Raw genomic sequence first — 26,580 nt, forward strand, 5'->3', positions numbered from 1 at the left:
CCAAAGATGAACCTTGGCTTCTGTTCCCTTAAAGTTGTCTTCACAGGGAAAAACAAACAAACAAAACCCCAAAAAACCCCAGACACACAAACCCCAAACAAAACAAAATAAAAAAAGGAAAGGGTTTGATCTCTAATTAACTTCAGCAGTTTCTCTATTTACAAAAGTGAATGTTTTATCCAATATATTGCTCACCTTCTTCATTCATCAAAGACAAATCTGCCTTTTGCTTCTTGAACATTTTTGGGAAATATTAAGCCAAGATAATGTAAAAATCAGAAAACACAGCGGTGCCACCACTTTGTACAGACTAACACAAAGCATATCCTCTGACACAGTCAGCAATTAAATGGCTTCAGCTGGTCTGCAAACTTGCAGCACTCTGAGACTCGGGATCACTTGTTTACCTAAATCCATCTCTGTAAGTAGCAGAGTGGAGCTTATAAAGTTCATCCAGGTTACCAACAGACATAAAGTCAAGTGCACAGGAAAACTATGAAAGGGCTAGGGCACAGTTCAGAGCCAACTGAAATGATTTTGCCTTTGAGAAACAAGGCAGGCATATCTAATAGTAAAAATAGGATAGCCTAGCAAAATGAAATATGTATAGGTATGTGTGTGCAGTCTCATGCTAATAATTAGTCTTGCAAAGGGTAAGCACTGTTCAAAGTACTTTGAAAAAATTACCAACAATCTCAGATAGAGGTTGCCATCAAATAGAAGAGAACTAACAGTGATTGAGGTCTGTAGCAGTAATTGATACAAACATTGACATTAATGCTGAGATACTTGCATGGAACAATTCAGCACCTCATAAACTTCTTTCCATGCAAAAACTGACCTTTTAAGCTAATGACAGAGTTGCTTGTCTCTTGCATGGGAATTCAGCATGGCCAGCACTGCTTTCTACCCAAATGCTGGAATGAACCCCTTTTAATCCTTTTTCTATGTTTTTTGGACAGTTGTAGCTCATAATGATAAAACAATAACAAAACGGAATACCATTACATCTTTAATCAATAAAGTTCTCTTTCCTGAGACTTGTCTGAATAGTTTGTGCTATAAATTGGCTCAGATCACTGCAAATCAGTAAAATAAAATTATGTTGACCAGTTCCTTTGTATAAAATAAAGCAATAAAGAGCTTTTCTGTTAACTTTATGTTTTTATTGAGAGATGCCATACTTGAGACCACACACATTACCATTACATATGAGAAAAAGCATAGCTGTTTCAGCAGACAAAAGTTAAAGCGCAGTTGATTCATTGTCTCCTTTAAGAGGACTGGCATCTGGAGCACATGCACTTCAAAGTCAAATGCCGTACTGAGATGTGCTGCTTTGAAGTACAGCTGCTGATCCAGACAAATTTTGGAGCCTAAACCAGCATATGAATCTGCTGTACTCTGAAAAAAAAAAAATCTATTTCAGATGCCAGTTTTAACTCAGTTTAGAAAATTGCTGTCTGGATGGGCTGAACTTCAAAGCCGAACATCGCAGTGCTGCATTTCCCTTTGAAGTACAGCTAATCCAGATAGTGGATTTTCTCTCCCTCCTTTTTTTTTTTTTTCTTTAAAGTAGTTAAAATTGGCATCTGACCTTACTAGTATTTCTCCTTACCATCTGCACATTCTTCTTCCCTTCTCCCTTATTTCCTCATCTTTTGACCTCTGAAAAACACAGCAAGATTCACTAGCTTGTTAGCCCCTGCACTACCAAAGCTACTATAAAGGGGGTGGCTGTGGGGACAGCCTATATCGAGTTACATAATGGGCAGTGGCCAATTACTGCACATGGCTTGTCATAAAGTTTGTTAAATAATACTTAATTTTACCATCCAAGGAAAACAAAGCTCAAAGCAAATCCCTCATAAATGTTTGCATTCAAAGCATTTGTAACAGCACTCTCATGGTTCTGCTAACTCATATTAATGGCCATTAGCACTGGTTTAAAAAGTAGCTGAGCTTGATAGCATTTCAGCTTTCAGAAATTTTCAGTTATTTTGTCACAGAAGGGTCTCCTTCACAGGCAAGTCAGGAAAGCCTTAAGGAAATGGTTTTACTAGAGAAAGAATGAGATTACTACAGGCAGAATTTGCACAGCTTCTGGCAAGGGGAAGCAAGGGTAAATGCAGTGCCCTCACCAGGACACACTCTCATATTATGCACACATCAGGGATGCTGCTGTTTGCTACTGAATTAAAAGACAAATCACAAAGAAATGTTGCACCCTGTTAAAAGACAAAAAGCAAGAAACCCCCACCTTAATACATGCTAGTACAGGAGGACAATGTAATGACAGCATCTCTCATTTGCTGAGAAATAACTCTGGAGAGAAAAAGGGCTGGACAATGACCAGCATTTTATTTACATGGATCATGAGACATGTCACTCGGGTGATCTGTTCTTGTCAGGCAGTCTTTAATTAGAAAATTCCTAGAGAGAACTCATGCTCCCACTAGGTGCTTATAAGAAACTAAAGACAAAAGCAGTTGGTAGAAAAGCCCAAGGAATGGACAGAGCACTCAGGTTACACTGAAAGGCAAGAGTCAGCTGCTGCTAGCATAGGGAGAGACACTCAGGATGGGAGGCTGGATTTTGAATGAAAAACTCTCAGTGCTGTTATTAGTGAGTATTTTTAGCATTAAAAAGTCTAATTGGATATATATAAATATTTTAAGCTTGTTTAAAAGACATTTTATGGTTTGCTTACAGTAATACTCCCAAGCTTAATGTAAAACTTGCTATAAAATATTCAGCAGCCTTTTTATAACTAGTCTTAAAAACAATTTAAAGTCTTAGTGTTTTATTTTTAATTATTTTTAAGTCAATGTACTTTAATCCTCAGATAAAGGGAGCAGAGGTTTGCAATTATAATTGAAATTATAATCTGATTTATTTTCAGACACTTTGGTTGTTTGTATATGGGGAGCAGCGAAAGGAATTTCCTTAGCTCTTAATTCCCTCCATTTCTGTGATTTTTTTAATTTTGGCATTTATTTCCTTTTTAGAGACCAGGTTAAGGCCTGTGCTTAAAAGCAAGTTTACCATGACACAGTAAACATAATTTATATCCTTTACTCAAGATCTGGGGTAGGATGTAACCCTGAATTTGCTAAAATATAGCGTCATTCCAACAGGCATTTTCTATTTCTATCTTCTGTGATCAAGAATTGCATTGCACCCTTATTTTGAAACATCTCTCAGATTCTCTTAAAACTATGACTATAGCCAGTTTTATATGCATTTAAAAAAGACTATAAATGTCACTAATCTGTAGCCTCACTGTTTTGTAGCTGCTGTGGCTGGGACTGAACTTCTATTTGTTTATTGATACCTTCCACTGGTATGAAGATGACAAAGCTTACATTTATACACGGATTATGCTGGGAGTAAGTATGGGTTTGATTGTTAAAGAGCTTCACAAGCAGAATGTATTCATAGTCTGATTTTATTTACATCCTTCATAAAACTTTTGATGCTTCAACAGTAATTTTCCCATATAAGAGCATTATATTAATATAGTATTTTCTTTCTTTTGCTCTTCCTATACCAAGCTTGTAATTTAATTTCTTTATGCTGTTATATGTACAGTCAACCCTGGCTTGGGCAAGAGCTTCTGCAACGTGCCTTAATTTTAACTGCATGCTAATCCTGTTACCAGTCTGTAGAAACCTTATTTCATTCTTAAGAGGAGCAAGCATTGTAAGTACCATTTCTCAAATAGCCATATTATTCTCTCTTTTTTATTTCTGTAGTTCAGCAATATTATCCATATCAAACATTTTCCAAGGAATTTTAATTTTTGATAGAGAAGCCTGTACACTATTGCCTAGTTATTACCATTTAAATTGTCAGTATTCATGACTGAAGAGAAACAAATGACTTGTTTAACACAGTGCTCTAAATGCAACACTGATTTTGGCAGCTGCTGCATAGCATGGTGTCATGAAGAGAAAAGTGAGAAGCCACAAAAGAGGGACATAATAATGCCACTTGGCCAAATGGAGAAAATTCATATCCATCATGTGTGTTCTTTGTAGCTGCAAAATGAAAATCGGAGAAATAAAATGTTCAGATAGATAAAAATGTTCTAAGGATAATAATGAACATGTTTAAACGCTTCTGTCTGAGTGGCCACCATTCAGGTCTTCATTTGAGGTAAATGCAATTTTGTAACTGGCGTTCACACAAGCCTTGGAATCACACATAGGAAGTACTTAAGGCTTTAGATTTATTGAGCTTGCATTGAATTATTACAGTCAGAGCAATCCCAATGACACATGTATGGGTAAAAAAATCACTGATCACTTCATGACTCCAGGAACAACAGGAATTTAGAAATGGTACAATACAGTTATTTTATAGTAAGCTGGTTCTTATCTCAGTTCTGCCATTTTTTGTTTCCGTGATTGTTAGGTTTAGATATTAAGCAGTCTTTAGGCTGGGAATCAATGCTTATATAATTGCTTGAGTTCAGAAGTTGAACATTCACCAAAAAAAAAAAAAAATAGAAAATATGTCCTGGCCTTCTGAATCAGTTTGTGAATCAGCACAGAATGTATGTATGCCCACTTGGACACTAAGAACTCAGAGAACTGGAACTTTTCTCACAGATAATATTTGGCTATTCTGGACAATATTCTGCTCTTGAGGAGCATGGTGCAGAGCAACCTGACTGCTCCAGCATGGCCAGCATCGGGCTGGATCCAGTGCCTCACCAAGGAGGTGCTGTGTATTGACATCACACCCTGTGGTGCTCCAGCTTTTTGGAAGACTTATTAGCTGGGAAACAACTTGGATACATGCCAGGATCTTTGGCATGGAGCCATGCCAGGTCATGTGAGCAGTCCAGACACCCACACCACCACTCAGAGACTGAATTCTGTCCAGGAGTGCTGTCTGGGTTCCAGCAGAGTGTGTTAGTTTTGGCTCAGTGCAGCCGGCCCCCAGCCCTGGGCTGGCTCCACACCGGGGCACCCAGCTGGCCGTGAGCGCACCACTGCCCAGCCCTTCCAGGGATGGCAGCACGGCTCAGCAGCACATCAGCATGCAGCCACCTGAGGTCTAGACAGCCTCACCCTCCTGGGGTGAGCATTTCCTGAAAGCAGAGAAAATGTTTTCATTGCAAGCTGGCTTTGCCAGCACTTCAGCTCTGTTATGCTAAGCTCACAAAGCAGTGGTGGCCCAGCCTGGTGTCCCTACACCTGCAAATGAGTTAATGTCAGCTCAGATAAACCACTCACAAATCACAGCCAAGTGTTGCAGGGATTTATCAAACCCTTTTTGAGCCCCTGTATAGGATGAATAGCTTCAGAAATCCTGGAGTGCCACTCAGGAAACTTACTTGAGTCCTAAAACTAACTCGAAACTTCCACTGAATTCCTTCAGCATTCCATTTACAAATGTACTGAACTCTTCTCCTCTCCAAAATGTGAGATGTAAACACCAATAGGAATGATATAAAACAAGTTCTGCTTTTTCACCAAGTACTGTGGAGGAGCACTGAGGAGACAGCTTGACAAAAACATCACATTTCACAAGATGGTTGCCTATGGAATAGCGTTAAATGCAAGTAAGCTTTTTTGGTTTTATTTTTTTCTTCTTTGCCTTTGAACTGTTTTGAATTTCATAGTGATTCTGCCTAATGCCGTAATCCCCATCAGCTCTGAGATGTGATATTTTAGTGCAATCATTTGTTGACTGCAGCTTTAAATGTGTGTAGGAGTCGCATCTGATTAACCATTTGTAATCTTTTTTGCTTGAGAAGAGTTTGACTGTTAAGGAAATAAATTTTCAATCTGAATAGTAAACACCAGTTGCCACTTAGTTAATCTGAACTACTTGTGTGCCCTTAAAATTTAGTGTAAATAACTTTCATTGAATCCCTGAGGGTAGATGTTTGGGGAGATGACATAACATCACTGTCTGATTCTGTCAGGAAATGATGCTTATGAGTCATACCACAAATCTTCCCACCAATACATCTTCACTAATTTTTCAACCAGGTAATAAATTTAATCTGAATTTGAGAAAGGCAGGTGTCTCAAAAACAATGGATTTCTAGATATTTATTTTTAGCAGGTGACTGATCCACGAAACTAATGACCCCCTTGAGGGGAAAACAGCAACCTGAGATCCAAATTTTTCTATTTTGTTAGTCCTAGTGACATACTGAGGTGCTTATTCACCTGGCTGGGAAAAAGACATGGCACCTTCCTGTTATCTTTGTAAAAGGACCTGGAGAAGTTTGAATTCCTATTCAAAAGACATGAGGGGAACAGGAACTAGCTTGAGGAAAAGATGTACAGAGAGGAATAAACAAAAGCCTGTGTGAAGAAGGACAAGAGCACACAGAGATGGAGAGGTATCTGTGATAGATGATAGATAGATAGATAGATAGATAGATCTCTTAGAAAAGGGGAAAGAGACAGGAATTAATCAGGGCTATTTGCAAGCATGAGACATTGCAGGGTAACCGTTCTACCCCCAGGCTGTCAGGGTGGATTCTGGTCCCAATATCTTTTTTCAGGCTGCGTGAGGGAGCTGCTTTTGTGTGTCTAGGCTGTTAATGTCCTCATGCCGTGAGACAAGTCAGGATTGCCAACAGGAACCAATAGCTAAAGTCTGTCTTGTGTATGTCATGCTAAAGAATTCCAAGGGGAAGGCTATGGGATATAAACATTCATCTTACAGTGTATTATGATTAATTACTTCTCTGTCATGTCCACTCATTCATCAGAGTTCAGTTTCACTACAGAACACATTCCTACAGAGTGCAACATTGCTTCTTTAATTAATAAATCAACCCAGGAATATAAATTGACCAACTTGAGTTGGTGTATAATAGGTTATGTTCCAAAAAGAAAGCAAAATTTTACAGTCAAATCTCTTATGTTTTTGGTTTTTACAATAATATTAAAATGTTTGCTAGTGCATTAATGTGGACAGTTTGGGAAGTGCAGGTCTATCAGAAAAGTGATTACTTTAATGGTTTCACTAATTTCAAGGAAAAAGACACAGAAGCCAATGTGAAATGACAGAAAGCATGATATATAATTCTCATTTAAATCACTCTCTAGGGAGAAATCAAGGGTTCATTTTTGGGTTGTTATTTAGGTTGGTTGGGGTTTTTTTTCCTAAATACAAAATGGAAAAATAATTAATGAGATATTTGAGAAAGAAAACAGAACACAAGGAAGTCTAATAAACAAAGCATGACAAGCTATGAATTCCTGCTTCCTTAACAGTCAAGTGAGAAACATTTATCATATTTGGAAAAACACTACATCACTGAATAGTGTTAGACTTGTGTAAAGAATGGCCAGCAACTCAATTTCCTGAAATTCAATTTTAAGTTCATAGAAAAATAAAGTCTACAGAACACATTGTGACAGAAAAGCAACATTTCAGAGTGGTACCCACAAGTACACTGAATCGTTTTCAATAAAATCTAACAGTGTTAAAATGATGTGTAAATAGATGCCATTTTCCTTTCAGCTGACACATTATTTATCCTAGCACTACCTATATTGCTTTTTATTACACAAAAACACAGTCAACTCCTATTAGTCTATTGCAATTTAGTAATTCTCAGTTAAATGGATGTACAACCTGATATGATCAATAGACTAAATGTGGTGGCAAGAAGTGAAACCAATTTGAAAATCAGATCAGTAAGCTTAGCCTCACATTATAAAGTTGCAAACGCCTTTATTATTAAAGTAACATTATTCATCTTGGCTTGCCAGGTGGTGTTATTCCAGCATATTTATTTAATAGTGTGCTAAAATTAGTCAGTGCAACATTAGTATTGTCTGGCTTCTAACAGGCAGCTAGCTCAGCTGAGGTGTGCCTGGCCGTGAAAAGAGTACATCTGTACCTTTAATTTTTCATCATCTCTAATACAAATTCAAGAGCAGGCTTTAATTGGTCAGGTCATAAAGGGATATAATTAGAGACTAGTGGAAGAGGGAAGTTGGAGGAAAGAGAGAGAGTAAACAATGCTATCTATAATCAAGGGCATCATTGAAAATTCAGTAAAGGGAATTCTGCTTAGTTTGGCTTCCTGCATTCTGCATGCCTGTCTGTGATAAGAGCTGTCTGGGAGTTATTCAGCCACTAATAAATCTTCCTTATAGACCCGTAACTCTGCTAGAATAAAATCAGAGTTTCATGCACTCTCAGTTTGATCAGTGCAAATAATTCTGTGCTTTGTACTGGAAAGAGACTTTTCAGTTGAGAGACAGTGGCCTGAAACTTAAAGGCACCACAAGAGATAGTAATAATATTTTCTACAAAACCTACTTCTTATTTTACTGTTTTTACCCTCTCAAAAAGAATATTCATACATTTTCTGAAGTGGGGAGTGTTGGAGGCATTTTTCTTTCTTTACTTTGATATGTTTGGCTTATCTTAAAGAAGAAAATACTTGCATTTTTTTTTTGGTGTTTGCAGAAAGGTCATATGGATATTTTGCTCCATCAATGTGTGAATTATAATATGAATAAAGTTTAAGCAATCAAGGGAAAACAGCCAAAAGACAGAAAAGTTGTTTGGAGTTAGGCTGTTTGAAATTATGATTCCTGCTCCTTAAAAATTCCAGCAATGTGTTCTTCTTTAAAAACAGGCAAAGTGCAGAAAGAAGTACAGTGATGCCAGATGTGTTTGGCTTCTGACAAGCACTGAAAAATCTGTAGCTAAAAATATTACAAAACCTTTCCATTTTCAACCACTTTTTGGTAAACAATTTGAAGGCCTTTGGCGACCTGAGTCACATTTTTGGTAAATTATTAAGTTTTCAGGGAAGTAGATGCCTATCTTCAAAAGAGGTCTAGCTGATACCTCAGTGTTGTACTTCCAGAAATTACAGAAAAACAAACTTCCATTAAATGTCTTTTTTTGTTTTTTAGTCACATTGCTTAAATCCAGACTTAGTGCAAGTACTAAGAAGGAAACAATATTAAATTGAAGATTGTAAGCTTCCAGCTAAGATAAAAAATGGTCCAAGTCATGTTCTTCTTTCATGTGTATAACCGTTCTTAAAAACAAAATAAAGTGCAAGCACATGTGTGTCACTATTTTAATTTTTATACAGCCTGCACCTTTTTAGTCCACAAAGGCATCATGAAGTTGAATTAGGGGTTCTGAGTAATTAAGAATGGCACAAGACAATGGGTGGCAATAAGAACCCCAGCCTTGGTCTGGGGTAGAATTCTCCATGCCTGCATTATCTGCCTGTAAAGCTGCTCTGTTTGCTGTGGGCAGAAAGGCCAGGATTTGACCCTTTGACTTTATCATGATAGGCTGGTTAATCAAAATGTTTAACTGCTAGCAGCAAGCTCCAATTTGATTATTATCCTGTACAGGCATGCAGAAAAAGAGAGAGTTAAATCTTGTCCTCAGATAAACACATGAAATTTCTGTTTAGTTCAATGAGAGTTGTGCATGCTTCACTGAAGGCACAATTGGCTGAATAAGAGTAACTAAATTGACCATACTTTCAAGATAATTTAATTATATCTCTTTGTATTTAAGGATACGTACAGTAAACACCATGATCTAATAGCAACCCTTTTCCTCCCTCTCTCCTTCAAATAAAGCTTTTATTTGATCTCAGAGGTGGACTAGATAGAACATCTCAGGGTCAAATACAAATTAATGTATGTTAAGTGCTTCAGAGGTTCCAGATGTCATTAAAAACAACAAAAATCCTTCATTCTGCATAAACTGTTATAAAAAAGAGCTTTGTTTAACAGATTGGGTGATTTATTCCACATGTTATATTTGGACATGCAGAATGAGGAAAAAATTGAACTGAAAATTCTGAGATGCAGTCCCTTAAACTTTGTCCTCATGGATAACTCAGATAAGTGGTGCAGAGGAAAGAACTATCAACTGTGGTAAGCTCAGATTTCAGAAATCTGCATATGTAATTTTGGAATTGCTTAGTAAATTCTATACACTGCAGATGCAAAGACCTTCAGAAAATGCACTTTAGGGATATAAAATATTTTAGTTAATGGCAATGTGTTCCGTGCCAGAATTTTTATTCTGCTACAACTATTATACATTAAATGAACCACACTGAAAATGGAATTAGATCTTTCCATTACTCTTACCATCCATCTGTAATTCACTTTTAGATTGCATCATTTTTTGCTAGAAGCACAAAAAAAACCCCATCAGAAGTATTAATCTAATAATACTCCAGGCAATATCTAAGATCATGGGAGACTCAGGTAAACCAACATATTCAGTAAATCATTAGTTTGAATGAGATATTTTTCAATGTATCCTTTTTCTCTCTCCATTAACATCTACCACAGAATAGCTTAGAGAATATAAAAACAACAACACTCCTGTTCATTCTGGAAGTCTTCTACACTTGTAATATCCTCTACCTATCACATGAAAGCTGGAGAGAATGTCACCCAGAAGGGAAGGTGTGGTAGATCCCAAAGAATCCATTATGATGTTTCCATTGACAGAAACACAGGGAAACAGAACAATGTGCAGATGGAAAGGCAGTGTCCTCTGGTAGCCTGCAGAAAAACCTTACTAGGCTAGGTTGCCAGAACTGGATCTCTTCCACCAGGGGAAAGTTGCAACATGAGCTCAACTCCTCATCAGCTATATACTCAAGACCTTCTTGAGAAACTATATCCATTCAACCCATTTTTCTTCTGTCCAAGACTAGAAATGCTCTGTTAGGAAATATGGACCTCCGTCTGTCTGGAGAAAACTAGCACCTCATCTCACTCTCAACACTCAGCATTCACCAGATAGCATCAGATATCCTGTCACTGCTGACATGACTAGAACTTGTGCAAATCATGTAGAATCCTGCACTTCGGGAAAGTACTAGACTTTGTAGCTTTCTAAACAACAGAAATGTCATCATTTCATGTGAATATTTTATAGTCTGCAGTATCACTTTAAAAAAATCTATTGTTTTGAAGGTGAAAGGAGAAAGTGCCTTTTACTATGAACACAGATTCAAACTTCCACAATTAGTCAATGTCACAATTCTAAATGAGCAAAGTTAATCCAAAACTGCCAGACTGCAGGCAAGCTCTGGTAAAACAGCACTATGGATCCTACTGTGTGAAACTCTCCTGGTCCCTAGGCTATGGGGACTATTACATCATACCAGAGTCACAAAGAGCATCCTATAGGTATAGAGGGCAAGAGGTCCAAGTTACAGTCATCACCCATAGATACCAAAATAAAACTGCTTAGTACAAGTCCACTTAGAGACTCACTGTCAGGGTTTTCCATCCTTTGAAAGTTTTCTTTCCTCTTTCCCTTAGCCCATACCAGACAATGTGCAGCATGTAACTCCACAACTTACCAAAGACAGAAATCTGTTACCCCACACTCCTGTCCTGTGAGTGAGCTCTTTCAGCTGTCAAAGAAATCAGGTCCTCATCAAGCAGCGACTTGGTTCCCTTCCAGCTGGATCAGATAACATCCTTACCAGGCCAACACATCTGTTCTGAAAAGAGTCCCTTGTAGGAACAGTTCCCCCTTCCTACTCAGCACTTAAATGTGCTGTTACACTTAAATATATAAACAGTGTTTATATACTGCTTATGCATCAGTTGTACACTGGGGAACAGATTGCCACAGCCCCCACACAGCTGCCACCTAAACCATCCAGCCCAGAGCTTGGACTCTTGGGTTTTGACAGTCTAAATCCACACATCTCATTTGCTGCTTGTGGTCCAGTGCCACCTTCCTTCCAGGGCTCCCAGCACTGCTGGTGTGCTGGGAGCACACTCTCATGTGTGTGCACAGGCTCCAGGAAGCATCTTTCACCTAATGCTGGCAAGGCTGTTTCACATGCAGCATCTAACCCATAACAACATGTGCAGGATGTGCCAGGCCACTGAGTCCAGCACCCTCTGATGCTCACAGTCATGTCATGCACACCATTTCATAAAATGACCAACCTTTGGCTGAAAGCTGCTTAGATTGCTTGATCCCAATATCCCATTTATCAAAAGGTTATTTTAGAATCTCATTCCTTTGATGACTTGAATCTGTCTTCTAATTTCCAGGCTCACTTTATCTCTCTGCAGTTCATACCCATTTGGATTCGGTCTCCATCCTGCAAAGCTATTCTAGCTTGTATAAATGATTTATTATTCATTGGGCCAAAGATTCAGAGAAATGGGAGGTTGATTTTGCAGTTTGGGTGCTCAGGATATTCACTTGTGATGCCTATGTCAATAAATATTGGATTATTTTTATTAAGGGCTTCATCAAGAGACATCTCAAAAGAGAATAACCAGTCAACCCAGTGACTAGGACATGTGATTTGGTTTAAAGCCTTACTTTAAATTTAATGTAACAAGGATTTTTAAATAGATCTTTCATCTCCCAGTGAATATCTAAGCATGAGGCAATGAGGTGTCAAGAAGTGGTGGGGGGAGCCCCTAAGTTAACATTACATTTTGAATGAAGTGCATCCTGACAATCAACCAACCACAGTACATCTACTGCTCTAGAAGTATCACCTCAGAAGTACAGAGTGAAAATAGCCTCTCTCCAGCGTGGACACATGGGATAATTTACTGTTGGGTGGAATGTTTTATCTTCTTGCACTGGCTGATTTGAACATTTCCATGGCCAGCATCTTACTTGAACTCGTGCTCCCACATGACACAGACATCTCCAGGTGGACTCCAGCATGTGGAGTGAGTGAGCCCACTAAGTGGCTAGGCTCATAAATGGCCAACAATGCCAAGGTCCTTATGCATTTAGTCCTGTGTTTACATCTATGATTAAACAGCGACTAGTATAGTAAAATATTCTTTTCATCCACGTAGTCACAATTTAAAAAAAGGGGAGAAAAAGGAAAGAAAAAGAAAGAAAAGGAAAGAAAAGGAAAGGAAAGAAAAGGAAAGAAGGAAAAGAGGAGAGGAGAGGAGAGGAGAGGAGAGGAGAGAAGTATTTTTGAGACTATTTTTCAGGGAAGAAGATCATATTTGGTTTACTACAAATACTGCCTTTTAGAAAGGTTTTTTAAATGGTCAGGGACAGAAACAGATAACCACTGAAGGAGAGATGATAACAGGAAGCTAATTATAAAAACTAGAAATAGCTGTGCTGTAAACATATAATTATCTTTCATTGTCATTTTTTCATCCTTTGGCATTTAATATGTTGCATTAATTACAACTTGCATGTAATGGATTTGAGAGTCTCTCATATTGAAAAATGAAACTCTGCACCTAGCTTGATTACAACTTTATCTATGTAAGCCAGTAATAAAGTCCTTCCTTTTCCACTCTTGAAATTATACTATTTCCACCCAAGAAAATAGTTACAGGGGTTTTTCTTGCTTAAATCAAAGACATTTTGCTAAACTGACCATTCCATATACCTTTTGGGGGCAGGCCAGAAGTAGAGGCGATATATGATACTCAGGACAAATCAGATCTAACACTGCGACTTTCTCTTCTCCCTTTAAATCATTGCTCCTGTGGCTTTCTCAGGCTCAACCTGCACAAAGTAATACTACAGGTATTTGTTAATAGGGGACAGATTTTGAAAGCATTTCTAGTGCATGTTGCAAACTGGTCCATGCCTAAACCAGTCAATTTAGTGTCCTGTACAGCAAGGGTAAACCATGGCACATCTGAGTATGTTAACTAAAAATAGGAATTTTAATGAGTTTACCTAATTTTGAACAATTTAAAGGCAGAGGCATACACTTTTATATCAACTCTCAAGATGTCCTCCTTTGATGACACTGGAGACTGCAAGGCACTTGACTGTAAACTGGGAGGTGAGCTTGCTGCAGTTCCTACCCTCTCTACTGTGAAGCAGTCGCTTCATATTAGACATGCAGTTGATAAAATTCTCTTTTTATTGTCAGCTTAATCCATGCAAAACTCTCAATTTGCGCCTGAGCTTTTCAAATAGTTCACAGTGTGCATAATGAAGTTCCTTCTGGCACTGTGGGCACATACAAGTGTGCCTGTAATTTCACACCACTCTTTCTCTCCTGCAGCCATCCACATTGTTGCCCACTCCATCAACATCGAGCGGTATCATTCCAGCCAGTCAAAAGAAGCTGGCGAGTTACGGAACAAACTTTCTGGTCTTGGCAAGAGCCCAAATGAAAGCTACTTGAACCCAATCAGGACCTATGAAACAGTAAGATGTCACTTTTTAGGTTTCCTCATCTAAAAAGGTTTCCTCTGTGGATTCTATTGCTGGTAAAACTGTATTTCAAAGCCTTTTAACCAGAGCGAGAAGGTGCTGCCAAAGGTTAACCTCAATTTCAGCTGAAAACACTTATTCAGAGCTGCAATTTTCAGGTTACTAAGCTCAAAGAAATGTCTATAGTATTTTAATTAGTTTGTCAGGAGACAGCTGGTGGGGGGAGGATAAGGAGTGTTGTGAAGAGTAGGCAATTAAATAAACCTGCAAAGAATTTTAAAACCCCCAAAACTAAACTATCAATACATGGAACAAGCACAACTTCTTTTCAGAAAGAAAAACAACTAAAGAGCAATAGCACATCACAATATTTCTTTCTCATTTGCTGTTTGTCTCTCCCCACGATTGTGCAGCAGCTTCCTGATCTGGGGACTGATCCTGCTTCGTTATGTGTGGAGTGTGGCTGCTCAGGGAAGAACACCTTCAAAACCATTGATGGGGTTGCTGCACACAGGAAGCAGTGCAGGGGGAATCTAGAGCTGCTGTGTCCTCTTCAGAAACCAACAGAGATATAGAATCCTCAACCCATAAATGGTTCTGCTTGTTTTGGGGAAAAAAGTGACTGTACCCCCTGCCCACTTTCTTGTATAACCCACATCATTTTAAGCTCTCCCTTATAATATTCATAACATAAAGAAAAGCTGAGCATGCAGAGAAGGCATGCAAACCATGCAAAATTTAATCAGCTTTTTTTCCCTGTATTCTGTTACAGCACACATCACATTTATGCTAGATGTTTCCTTGTGTATCCTATTTCATAGTTACATATGCCAGGGCTGAAATGGCCTTGGTGAGACTCCTATGCATATTATTCTGCTCTTTAGAAAATGCCCACACAGTCAGCGTGAAATAAGGACTGCCTGAACACCATGGATTGGTGCACTTTTGAATAGTAATGTGCCCCACTGAAACAAGAACCCAAGTGAGAAGATGGCTGGACAGCCATTGATAGGATCCAACAGTGCTTGTCTGCTTTTTCTTCCTTCCTTTCCAGTTTAGATAGCATGGGGTTTTCATCTTTTAAAATAAACAAGCAAACAATTTCAAATTTGAAGAAAATCAAGCAAATCGATGCAGTCAGTGGTATGAATGCAAAAGTCTTCATGTTTGTGTTGACAAAGCAGTCAGGTTTATCAGAACAGGACAGCAAGCCAAGGGCTCAAGCTTCCCAGTCTTTCAGTACACCCAGTGACCACTTCCATTGCCTGGCCATGAGGTGATCTCCCGAGCAGAACAAAGCTCCCAGCTCTGAACAGGAACTTACCATCATTCAGTAAGCATTTTTTTTCCCCCACTAAGCATTACCATAGTAATATAAATGTGAGGTAGGCCTCTAATTAGCATTAAGATCCTACATACCCTTGAGGAAGAAGGTTAGAATATTTTGAGATTCTTTCTCAGATTTCTCACAGCAATACACTCCACAATTACCTTTCAATTTGCAGCCTAGATTTTACTCTAACCTCTAATATTTATATTTCTTTTATCACTCACTTGTGTCTCAGTAGCTAAACTCAGAATTAATAAATTATGAACGGAAGCAAACAAAAGATTGTTTCTAACTTCAGAGAAGAAAGTTCTGAGATCAACAATTCAGGCTTTCTTTTCAGTGTTATCCTACTGCCATTGAAGCAATGTACTGTCTTTGACATTTTGCTGTTTTTCATCTCAATATCCAAACTAGCCACTGTAGTGGAAATGTTCAAAATATCACCTAGATCAATCCTGTTAATATGTAACAGGATCTGAACATGCTCTTCACAGGTACCCATTTGAAAATACACTGTTTGCTGTCAAGTGGGAGCATTTGAAAGGATGATTTTACTGTAAAAAGTGACTGTAAAAATGGCATTGTGGAATTTTATCACCTCTAGGATTTCCATATCAAATGAGTGCACTTTACAAATACAATAGAGGGTTGTTTTTTTTAAATCCTAGTGTATTAAGCTATAGAACCAAATCAGGATCCAGAAGATGTGCTGAGCTCTTCATTCCTGTGCATCAGCACTGGAAAAACAGATATACATGCTTTGGAGGCCAAATGGGGACTTCATTTACACTCTGATGGCGTATTTAGCTTGATTCTTGTCTTGTGTTGAGATTTTTACTGCTGTTCTTCACGATTTGCACTTTATAACTGCAATCAACATCTGACAGTTGTGTTCAAAATACATCTTCATTCTCACTTCAGTTTATTTTGGTGGGTTTAGACAGATACACCAGACCTGTGCTGACATCTGTGAGTCATGAACAAGAAGGAACATGTTCCAGCCCAGCATATTAATGTTTTGTCATTGACAAGTATAAAAATGTTAATATAAATATGTATTTCAAAAAATAAACCCAAGTAACCCAAGTAACTAAAGTATTATGTAGTGTATCTCCAAATAAATGTAAGGAACAGGTAAACAAAATATATTTTTTTAGGTAAATGAGAGTATGCCATCTTTGTGTACCATTTCAGGGCTTCTACAGCCCCACAAACTTTGAAGAAAGCACAAAAGAGTTCCACACCTTTACAGTTGCAGGTGTTTTAGCACCTCACATTATCACTTCACAAAAATAAGCTGGTCTCTAGTGCAGTTTTCTTTATTAGACTTCTAGGTTTAATCTTCTCATTTCTCCAATAATTTTTCTTTATTTGCAGCACACTTTCATTAAGTGTGTAAGTAAGTAAAATTTATCAAAGCACAAATGAGACTGTCTAATTTCTTTCTTTCAATTCCTGAAACAAGTAAGTGGCAGCATATATTTAAATATATGTTTGGAATATGCCTGAGTAGAAACGGAGCAGAAGGAAGACTTTCAATGCCATTCTGTAGTAAAATGAAGGATTGCCTTGCCTCCATGTCTTGTTCTGGTTTGGTTCGTATGCTGAAGATTTTGGCTTCATGTATAATAGCAGAAACAGTAACAATAATAAAAGTAACAGAAATAGTAATAAAAATAACAGAACTACAACAATAACAACAGAACAGAACTACTAATACTAATGATGTATTCTTATTCTAGAACACAACAGGACAAGTACTGACCACAGTAGCTGGAATAACTGGAGTTGTGATAACTGTGGCTTTAATTCTGATCATGACTTCATCCACAGAGCTCATCAGAAGGTCATGCTATGAGGTTTTCTGGTACACCCACCACCTCTTTGTGGTTTTCTTCACTGGTTTAATAATCCATGGTATGGGGTAAGTGTTTGTGTAAACTACATGGGGTATATGTACACAGTTTGAGATTAAACATCATCCAAATCTACAATCCCATTCTTTTCTGCTAACAAACTGCTGGGATCTTTGGTGAGATTACAAAATGAAAACATTCTGAAATTAAAATACATCACTTTTCTAAGGAATTAAAGTATCATTCAGTTTATTCAGCCACTCTTCTACCATCTTACAACCTGCACCTTATCAATGAATGAACTTTCATGCTTGGGAACTGGGGACATTACAGATCAGGAATCAAAACTTTGTGGTTTTCAAATTAGTAAGGGATAGACCTTACGCTCATAGCTCTTGTAAAGCATTTTTCAAGAGACCTTGTAGAAGCTTGAGAAGCTTTCAGCATGTCACCTACCCTATGGTAGGTGTCTCTGTGCCATAAATGTAAAGTGATTTTGACCTTTCTCTGCAAGGACCAGAACCCCAAATTTCCTCACCATACAGACATACTGTGTAGCAGTGCTAGGTACTTTACTACAAACCAGGTTTAAATGACTACAGTAACAAAAAAGTCAGGCTTATGACTAGCCCAGCCAGATGACTTTTATGGACAGAGATGACTGCCTGATTGCTGTTTCTCTCCCTGTTCCTCAGCACAAAAGAAAGGTCTGTCCTCTTAGTAGAGAACTCTGGTTCCTACAGTGAGGGACAGAAGATGCATGGGACCTTCCCTGAGAAGCTCAGGAAGTAATAAATCTTCTGTCAATGCAGAGTGAGAGCAGCAAGGTGCTTATAGAGCTGGAAACATTTCCATCTTCTGTTTCCAGCTCCACTGGCATCATTAGCTTCTCCCTTGTGTGCTATCCTCCACTTCCTTTTCTCATCTCTGTGTGATAGCATTCATGGTAATCTACATTTTAATTCAGGGAGTGCAGTTTTGAGGCAAATCTGATGCTCTTCCTTACCCCCTGGATTTGGCTCATACCATGGTACAGTCCCTGGGCTGCACAACCCTGTGTTTGGGGTGGAAATACACTCACAGAAACACATTGCTGTGTTCCAAGAGCTAACAAGTGATCCATTTATAGAACCAAGCCAGACCCAGTCCTGAGCCCTAGGTAGCCCTCAGTCATGTCATGTGAAGGGCCCTCAACAAAGATTGCTTTGCTCTATAGATGTTTTCCTACTGGCTAGGTTGTGTGCACATGGCCACAAGCTGTAGTTAAGCTTTTCAGATCCGAGGACAGTCATTTGGTGTTCACGGAATCACAGAATCATATTTGTTGGAAAGAACATTAATGACCATCTAGTTCCACCCCCCTGCCATGGGAAGGGACACCTCCCACTAGACCCGGTTGCTAAAAACCCTATCAGCCTGTCCTTGTGATCATAATACACTTTTTATGTCCATTTCATAAAATATTCAGATGCTATTGCCCACCACTAAAGTACGTACAGACCACGATTCTTTGGCAGTGGAACTTCCTAGCCCACAGCAGCGTGTGCACATGCCTGTTCTCTGGAGGTACAGGGATGCCTCTTCATGAGGAAGGGAACAGGCCAGCACAATGGTTTGTGGTGTGTTACTTCCCCCACCTCTTTCCTTGTGGTTTGAGAGTTGCCGCATCCAGTTTGGCTTTGAGTGTTCCTGAAGTTGGCCCAATTAATTAGTCTCATTTTACAGAGGCAGAATTGCAAGCAAACACTATAGACTTTATCCTGGCCTGATTAAAATGCCCCTTCCCTCTCTGGCAAAACTTTTAGAATCTAAATTCAAACTATAATGAACCCTTTAAAACCTCCAGCTTTATAAGCTCCCTCTGTCTAGCCAGCTGACCAGCACTACTCAGCCAGAGACTGCCCCAGAACTGGGGCACTGGCTGAAGAGCCCTGTCAATACCATTCAATGAGCATTCTGCTCTCTCCAGGCTGGGAGTGCACTGCAACAGAGCTTCCTCCTGCTCCAGAACACCTCTGCTATTGAAAAAGAGTCAAACCCCAAGGTTTCAACCCCCTTCCACTTCTTCCTCCTTCCCAGGTGGCTAGACAAACCTCACTCAAAACTAACTCCTTTTCTTTCTGTCTGAACAGGTGGCAGAGCCAAACTAAATGTGGAAGGGAAAATTCAGAGAAACAACATGAAATAAACAGGGTTTCCCCATAAAAATCTTCCTTCTCTACCCATAATCAACACTAGGTGGGACACATTTAAACTGAACAGTCAGGATTGATATATTTTTAAAATTCACATAATTAACATTCCCAGAAATAAGGAAGCTAGAATTTAGTATATTTAGAGAGTATACATCTAATTACACTCCTCCAACTTTATTCATAGCTTTTAAAATTGCATTTAGAAAGCAGTAAAGGAAAGAGAAGGTCTGTCACTATTAAATTTTATCACTTTACTAAACACTACCAGATGCTCAAATACAGAGGAGGTCAAAGAGCCTACTCCAAAGAACCTGAAAATCAAATTTTGCCACATACAGTAAAATGTACATTTTCTATGCAAGGGCTCTCTCCATTTCAGCTGCACTGACAGGCACCAATACTGCAGCACACATCTTGCCTTTGGTCAAAAATTCACTGCAAAACTAAAGGAAAGATAACTTGAACATGAGAGCAGAATATGTTTGAAATGAAATGGCCAGTTCTCAAACTTTCATTTATCTCAGAACTGGCATTTCATTACTACTGCAAAACCTAGAGAAACAAAGAAACCTTGGAAAGAAGCATATCGTTGATGAACCTTTTTGTTTTAAGTCAGCTTGTCCGAGGTCAGACACCCCAGAGTCTGCTGCTTCACAATGTCACCTACTGTAAAGATCACTACTGGGAATGGGAGAATGCCACTCAGTGCCCTTTGCCAGAGTTTTCTGGGAACAAACCCGTGGTAAGAGTGATGTTTGTCTTCTGCTTTTAACTTACTGTCCTTTCTTGGGAGGCCAAATCTTAGGGAGCAGGGGGCTGGAGCTGGTATGCCAGTGACTGGCACTTACTGTTATGTTTAGAGAGTAGTTTCACATTCCTGTTCCAGGATCTCTCCCTGTGCATTAAGATAGTGCTCCCAATCTCCTCTGAAATCAGTAAACATGTGCAGGTGAAGTGTATTTTATATAATTTTTGTGTCATTAACAGCAATTTTTATTTCTCGAAGATCCTTTTGTTAGAAAACACTAACACACACTCTCTTTGAATGAATATCAAAATTGTACTCTCTCTGATTTGTTGTATACAATTTTTTTAATAATTCAGTGTCACTAATATCCTTGATGTGCTCATTGCACAAAGATAGCCTCCAAGTGAAAACTGTACGAGGGTAGAGATACAGAAAACAAAATAGACCTGTAAAGCTAGGGATGCAAATTAATATCATTATTTTAACTAACAGTACTTTAGTATGGGTAATTTAAATACCAAAGGAGAATAAGGTAGAGAGAAAATAATGTCCTTGCTTTGGGGTACACAGTTCATACTGTCCAGTCTTGATGTCTTAAGTTAGGTAAAAAGGAGAGAATTTGAAACAATGAATTATGAAAGGGAAAGGCAAAAGGCAGGAAAAATGTCCCACAGAAGGGTGATTTTGCTAGAACAAGATTGCAAATCCACAGGGGGCAATTAAGTAGCAGACTTGTACAGTAGGTCAGATGTCTTGCATACAAACAAAATCATTTAACATTTTCAGCTCAAGATTTAGGTTGCTCATATGCAAGTTTCTGTTGTTTCTTCCAAAAAGAAAAAAACATACCAAAGGAAATCCTAAAGGAGAAAAATTAGCATTCAGTGTCTGGTAGCTCTTTTAATGGCTGACATAGATTTTTCTTAAACTAAACTATTGTTAGCCACTATCCAACCTGCATATTAATGAGAAAATGAATGCCTCTCTAAAAATTTCAGCTACAATGTCACCATAAAAATCAATACATGGCTACGCACCATGAATACAGACACAAGCTTGCTTCCAACAGCATGTCTTGACATTCATTATCATAAAACTAACTGGAAAGAACTTCCACTTCTCTGTGTTAAACCTATTTTGTCACACTTTCCTGCCTACCCAGGGCCATACTTGCAAAGTCACATTACTTTAAATGAATTGTGATAATACCATATGGCATATAGATCATCTATATGAACAGTGCCTTGCTGGATGTGTAATGTGCTATGGTGTGATACCTGCTAGACACCACAGAAGATAGCACAGATTCACTCAGAGGCTAAAAAGCCATGGCAAGGCTTGTGCAGCACTGGCAGGGGCTGGTGCAGGTGGAGCAGCCTTGGAGCAGGGAGGGGACAGCCTGTGCACGGCTGGGACACTGTGAAGTGACCAGAGGGCACACCACGCTGGCTATGGCTACTGGGGAAGGCTACCACAACAGAGGCCCTCTCCCAGTCACACCTGCTCCCCTGCCCCATATTTCAGCAGGTAGGAAGCAGCCCAGCCTGGCTCCTACTGAGGACAACGGAGCACTTCCCTTGCACCTGAGGCATCCAGATTTTGTCCTCACAGCCTCGCCTGAGCCATCACTGCCCCATCTCAGTTCATTCTCATTACAGGAGGAAACACTGCTTGGGCAAGGAAACTGATGTCCTGATTAGCCAGCCAGGAGCTGTGTAGCTTAGGAGCCCATGGTGGATGCCCCGTTGTCCCAACCCAGCCAAGAGACATTTTGGATTGAATGCTCCTTTGCACTGGAGTGATGGCACATTTAAAATCCCAGCTGAACTCTTGCGCAGGGTAGCCTGCAACCTTATCATTCCTGTCACATGCTTTTATTTACAGGTAGCACAAATGGAAGGGAGGAAAAACAGATCTCATCATTATTGTGCCTTGATATATGCAAATGTATTCAAGACATGAGATTACCCACTGCGCAGAGACACCTGTAGTATTTAGGGACAATGGATGTGTTGAGTTTCTGCTTTAGATGAGAATCTTCTGGCTTATGTTGGTTTCTTCCCATTATTAAATTGTGCTTTTTTTTTAAATTTAATTTTCAAGAATTAACCTTGGGAAATTGCCACTCCATCCTCTTAGCACTTTCTACGGAAGTCACATAATTTTATGGCTTGCTTCTCATAAAAGATACTTTATAACCCTCGCTACACAGCTTGTGGAGCAAAGTCAATGTTTCAGCAAGTAAAGTTACTCTGGCAATTTTAAAAGCCACATGATTGCCGGAGTATTCAGTTTGCTAGGAGAAGACACAATTAATGAAAGTGGAAACAAAATAGTATCTCTTCCTGGGGAAAAAACCCCATTCTTTTTAATCATGAAGATTCAATTATATGTAATTATCTTAGCTATCAGCAGAATGCAGTGAAATGATGAGCTCGTGTACTTGAATAGCCAGGTATCTCTGATTGTTACAGTGATCAGTACATAGGATTAGCAAGTACAAGCACAGCAATCATCTGCTATACTTAAAAGTATCACCAACTCAGTATCCCAGATCAAAAACCCCTCATTTATTGATAAAGAGTTGACTAATGGATTAAATGGAAATGTATCCCATTTCTCTGATTATTTGGGACTTAATGTTTTCTCATGCACCATCAGAAAACTCACAGCTGACAATAACAGCTACTCCTATCTGCCTGCTTTGAAATACTCTAGACTTTGGGCAAAAAAAAAAAAATAAAGGTAAGTCTATGGGTAATAGACTTACCCATAGACTTACCCATAGACTACCCATGCATATTGTATAACTGTATGCATCTATATAGCTTCAGGTCCAATGACAACTGTATGTAACAACATATACATGTTAATCATACATAATATTAATCTAAATAGATTAATGCTTTTCCTTTTAATAGGAAAACATTTTAAGGGACTCTTCTTGGCCAGAGTACAGATAGATATTAGCACTGCTTTTGGACTGCATTTGTGAGGGAGTCCCATATGTCTATTCCACAAGAAAGCCAGAACAGCTACAACAGCAACACAAATATTCTCTTGAGAAAGACAAACCAAAAATCACAGAAAATCAAGTAATTTAATTTTAGGCTACCTGCTGATTTAAACCAGAAAAGCAAAGTATTTTTTGTAGACATTCAAATAAACATTGCTTTTTAATATGGAATTTTCTACAGGCTTGGAAGTGGGTTTTAAGTCCTATGGTGTTGTACATCTGTGAAAGAATTGTTAGGTTTTGGAGATTTCGACAGGAAGTCATAATTACAAAGGTATGTAACATAGCTCGCATATCAGCAAAAAAACTCCCATTATGTCAATTGTTTTTTATTTTTTTTAGGTAACCTCTCTATATTAGGGACCTCATTTTTCACTCCTAGCTTCAGCAACTTTTCAATCATTACCATGTTTTCAGCCAAGTATTGATTTTACATTTTGCATTTATTCCAATAGCAAATCCATAAGAATATTCCATATGGGACCAAGCTTGATTAATGAAGTACCGGACCTCACACCACCATAACACAAACATCTGTTTGTGGTCTTCCTTTTTAATGAACTAAAACCATGTTCCATTGCAGTTAATCCCAGAGACTACCTTGACTTCAGTAGCAGCACACAGTTTTTACTTTGAAATCTGGAGTCTTCCAAGGAGACGAAGGGTTATATGATCAGTTAGCATATATAGTCAAAGCTCCACTAATACCACTGTAACAATTTCCCCAAGGGACTATTTAAATCACACTAGAACAGATTGAGGATGTTGCTATTGAAGCAGCTGAGTCCACGTGTATCAAGGCAGGGATGAGGAGTACCTTGTGTGGGGGGAACAAGATAAGTCTTGCTGCTGATTTCACAGAGTGGCTGTGATCTGAGAATCTCAGAATATAACAGGTGACATACAAAACTGCTGCTTAACTGAGATTAACTCTTTATAAAAGTGTATTAGAGTTAAGCTCTCTTTGCCTTTTTCTTTGTAATCCCACAGAGGTAGCAGTGTTACATGCCAGCAAAACTAGGAATTAAGGAATTAATCTAATCAATTAAGAAATACTTTTGCACAGGTTATACCAAGAAAAATGACAAATTGTTGAATTGTTACAGCCTTTCCTCTGCATCTTGCACTCAGAAGTCTAGCTGTCCCACAATATATACTGTACATGTTCTCAAGCTATTGGGCAACAACAATGCAACATGCAGGTTAGGATATCTGTGACCTAATGAAAACATTTACCCTTCTGAATGAAAAATAAAATTTGTCCCTTTATCATTCCTTAGGTGGTGACACATTCCTCTGGAGTCCTTGAGCTCCACATGAAGAAACATGGCTTTAAAATGGGAGCTGGCCAATATATATTTCTACAGTGCCCATCAGTGTCACAGCTGGAGTGGCACCCTTTCACCCTCACCTCAGCTCCCGAGGAGGACTACTTCAGTGTCCACATACGGCTCGTCGGGGATTGGACTGCGGCCCTTTTCAAGGCCTTTGGAGCTGAGGAAAAAGCTCTGAAGGAATTGTGGATGTTACCGAGGTTTGATTAGAGACTGTATATTTTAAAATGTTATTTCTACATTTAAAAAGAAATGTTAACATGTTAACTTTAATTAATTTTGCATGTGTTTTTTATGATACATTATTAGATTGTAGTTCTGGATTCAAAAATACAACATTATGCTAAAAACACCACAAGCAAATAGCCATGAGCTGGGGCCAGAAGCTGCAAAGAGAATGTGATGACTAATCCAAGATTTAAAGTCCATATCAATTTCCTTATCTCTGTTGCTACCATCTGGATCTCTAACACCTACATCTACACCTAAAGATATCTATTTTGGAAGATGGTTGTTTAATAAATGACACTGGAAGATATCTGCTAGATTTGTGCCTCTATGCTTATGCTCTGATGGTACCATCACTTAATATCCAAAATTCCAGTTTTTCCCTTTCAGCTGTTTAGATATTTTGTGGTCCCTCAAACATCTGCCTAAATCTTACTTCTTTCCAACAGCCTCATCTCTATTTTCTAAACCTTGCTCCACTTTATAAAGGTTATTTTTGTTCAAATTATGTGTTTTGGGCATCTTAATACAAGCAAAAAGTTGTTTGTCTGCTGTTCCCAGTTAGGCAGGGTTCCTCTGAAGTCAAAGGAGCCATCCTGACTTACTCCAGCCAGGGACCTGGCTCTATACTGAATGGATTCCAACCACGTAGCTCTACCTCTGCACTGCTTACAGGTATAGGGGAGACTTTCAGCAAAGAGCCCAGCAGAGGATCATTTAAATTCTAGTGGAGTGTGTAGGGCCTGGGACTGCAGGGACTGATTTCCCCCTGGAAAGCTCACAGACACCACTGAGCTGCAGTTTTATTAGAGGTTGGGTGCAGACAGGAAAATCTGGTCCAGTCCTTGCATTGTATCAGTTAATAAGAATTAGAAATGAAATCAGTGCCTTTGTTAAAGTCAAATGGAATGAGGAGTATGCCACTTCAGCAGAACTGGAGCAAAAATTGTTCAAAGTGATTGACAGCAAATGCAAAAAATGAGGAAGAGAAAAAAAGTTATCAAACGTTGCTTGCCACAATGCAGGGTTGAAATTAACAGTACTGTCGTATATAAACACTCCTCTTTTTAATCTCATTAGTGTGCCTAATGACATCCATCAGTTTTTTCTTGCAATATACTAAAAAGAATATTTCAATAGTTAAACTGGCAATAAAGCAAAAATCAGGTCTTTTTCACAGTTTCCATATCTAAAGTTATATACCAAATTGGTGACTACATTAAAAAATAACATATAGCAGTAACTGTGCAAAAGACAGAAGATATAGCAACTGAATAATAAGGTAGGGTTAAGAATAAAATGTGTGGTTTTTAATTACTTAAAGAGGATTAAAATAATATGTTCATACATATTATATATGAACATATATTATATATGAACATAGGTAGCAAAGACAGTTGTGATTTCTGACAAATTTGGGAGCTAAAACCATAGAACAGATTATTAATGTGAAAATAATTAAGTTCTATGTTATGTCTCTTCAGGATTTTGGCTGACTTAATTGCTGGTTTAATATGTTGCCCCAAAATCTAACTGCTCTCACAGTCAGGAGTACTACACAATCATCAGCAAATGCTTAAATTCTAAAAATAACCACAGAATCTGTTAATGATATTTTTTCAAAACAAAATATTTCTCCTGCCTTCCCCATATATCTAATTTCTTTTCTAATGAAATGGATAGGAAGAATATGGACCATCCAAA

General features: G+C 38.5%; 1 protein-coding gene across 1 annotated transcript in view; it reads left to right on the forward strand.

Moving 5' to 3' along the window:
- Window positions 1–2,580: 2,580 nt before the first annotated feature.
- NOX3 (NADPH oxidase 3) overlaps window positions 2,581–26,580 on the forward strand; it is a 38,883-nt gene continuing 14,883 nt past the window's right edge. The window contains exons 1-9 of the mRNA XM_039707477.1: window positions 2,581–2,625; window positions 3,294–3,389; window positions 3,592–3,702; window positions 5,488–5,572; window positions 14,018–14,163; window positions 17,242–17,423; window positions 20,163–20,292; window positions 23,496–23,588; window positions 24,595–24,848. Of these exons, the coding sequence (XP_039563411.1) occupies window positions 2,581–2,625; window positions 3,294–3,389; window positions 3,592–3,702; window positions 5,488–5,572; window positions 14,018–14,163; window positions 17,242–17,423; window positions 20,163–20,292; window positions 23,496–23,588; window positions 24,595–24,848 (1,142 nt within the window). The remainder of the gene's footprint in view (window positions 2,626–3,293; window positions 3,390–3,591; window positions 3,703–5,487; window positions 5,573–14,017; window positions 14,164–17,241; window positions 17,424–20,162; window positions 20,293–23,495; window positions 23,589–24,594; window positions 24,849–26,580) is intronic.

Source organism: Passer montanus, unplaced genomic scaffold (genome assembly GCF_014805655.1).
Source record: "Passer montanus isolate IOZ18808 unplaced genomic scaffold, ASM1480565v1 scaffold2, whole genome shotgun sequence".
Classification (NCBI taxonomy): Eukaryota; Metazoa; Chordata; class Aves; order Passeriformes; family Passeridae; genus Passer; species Passer montanus.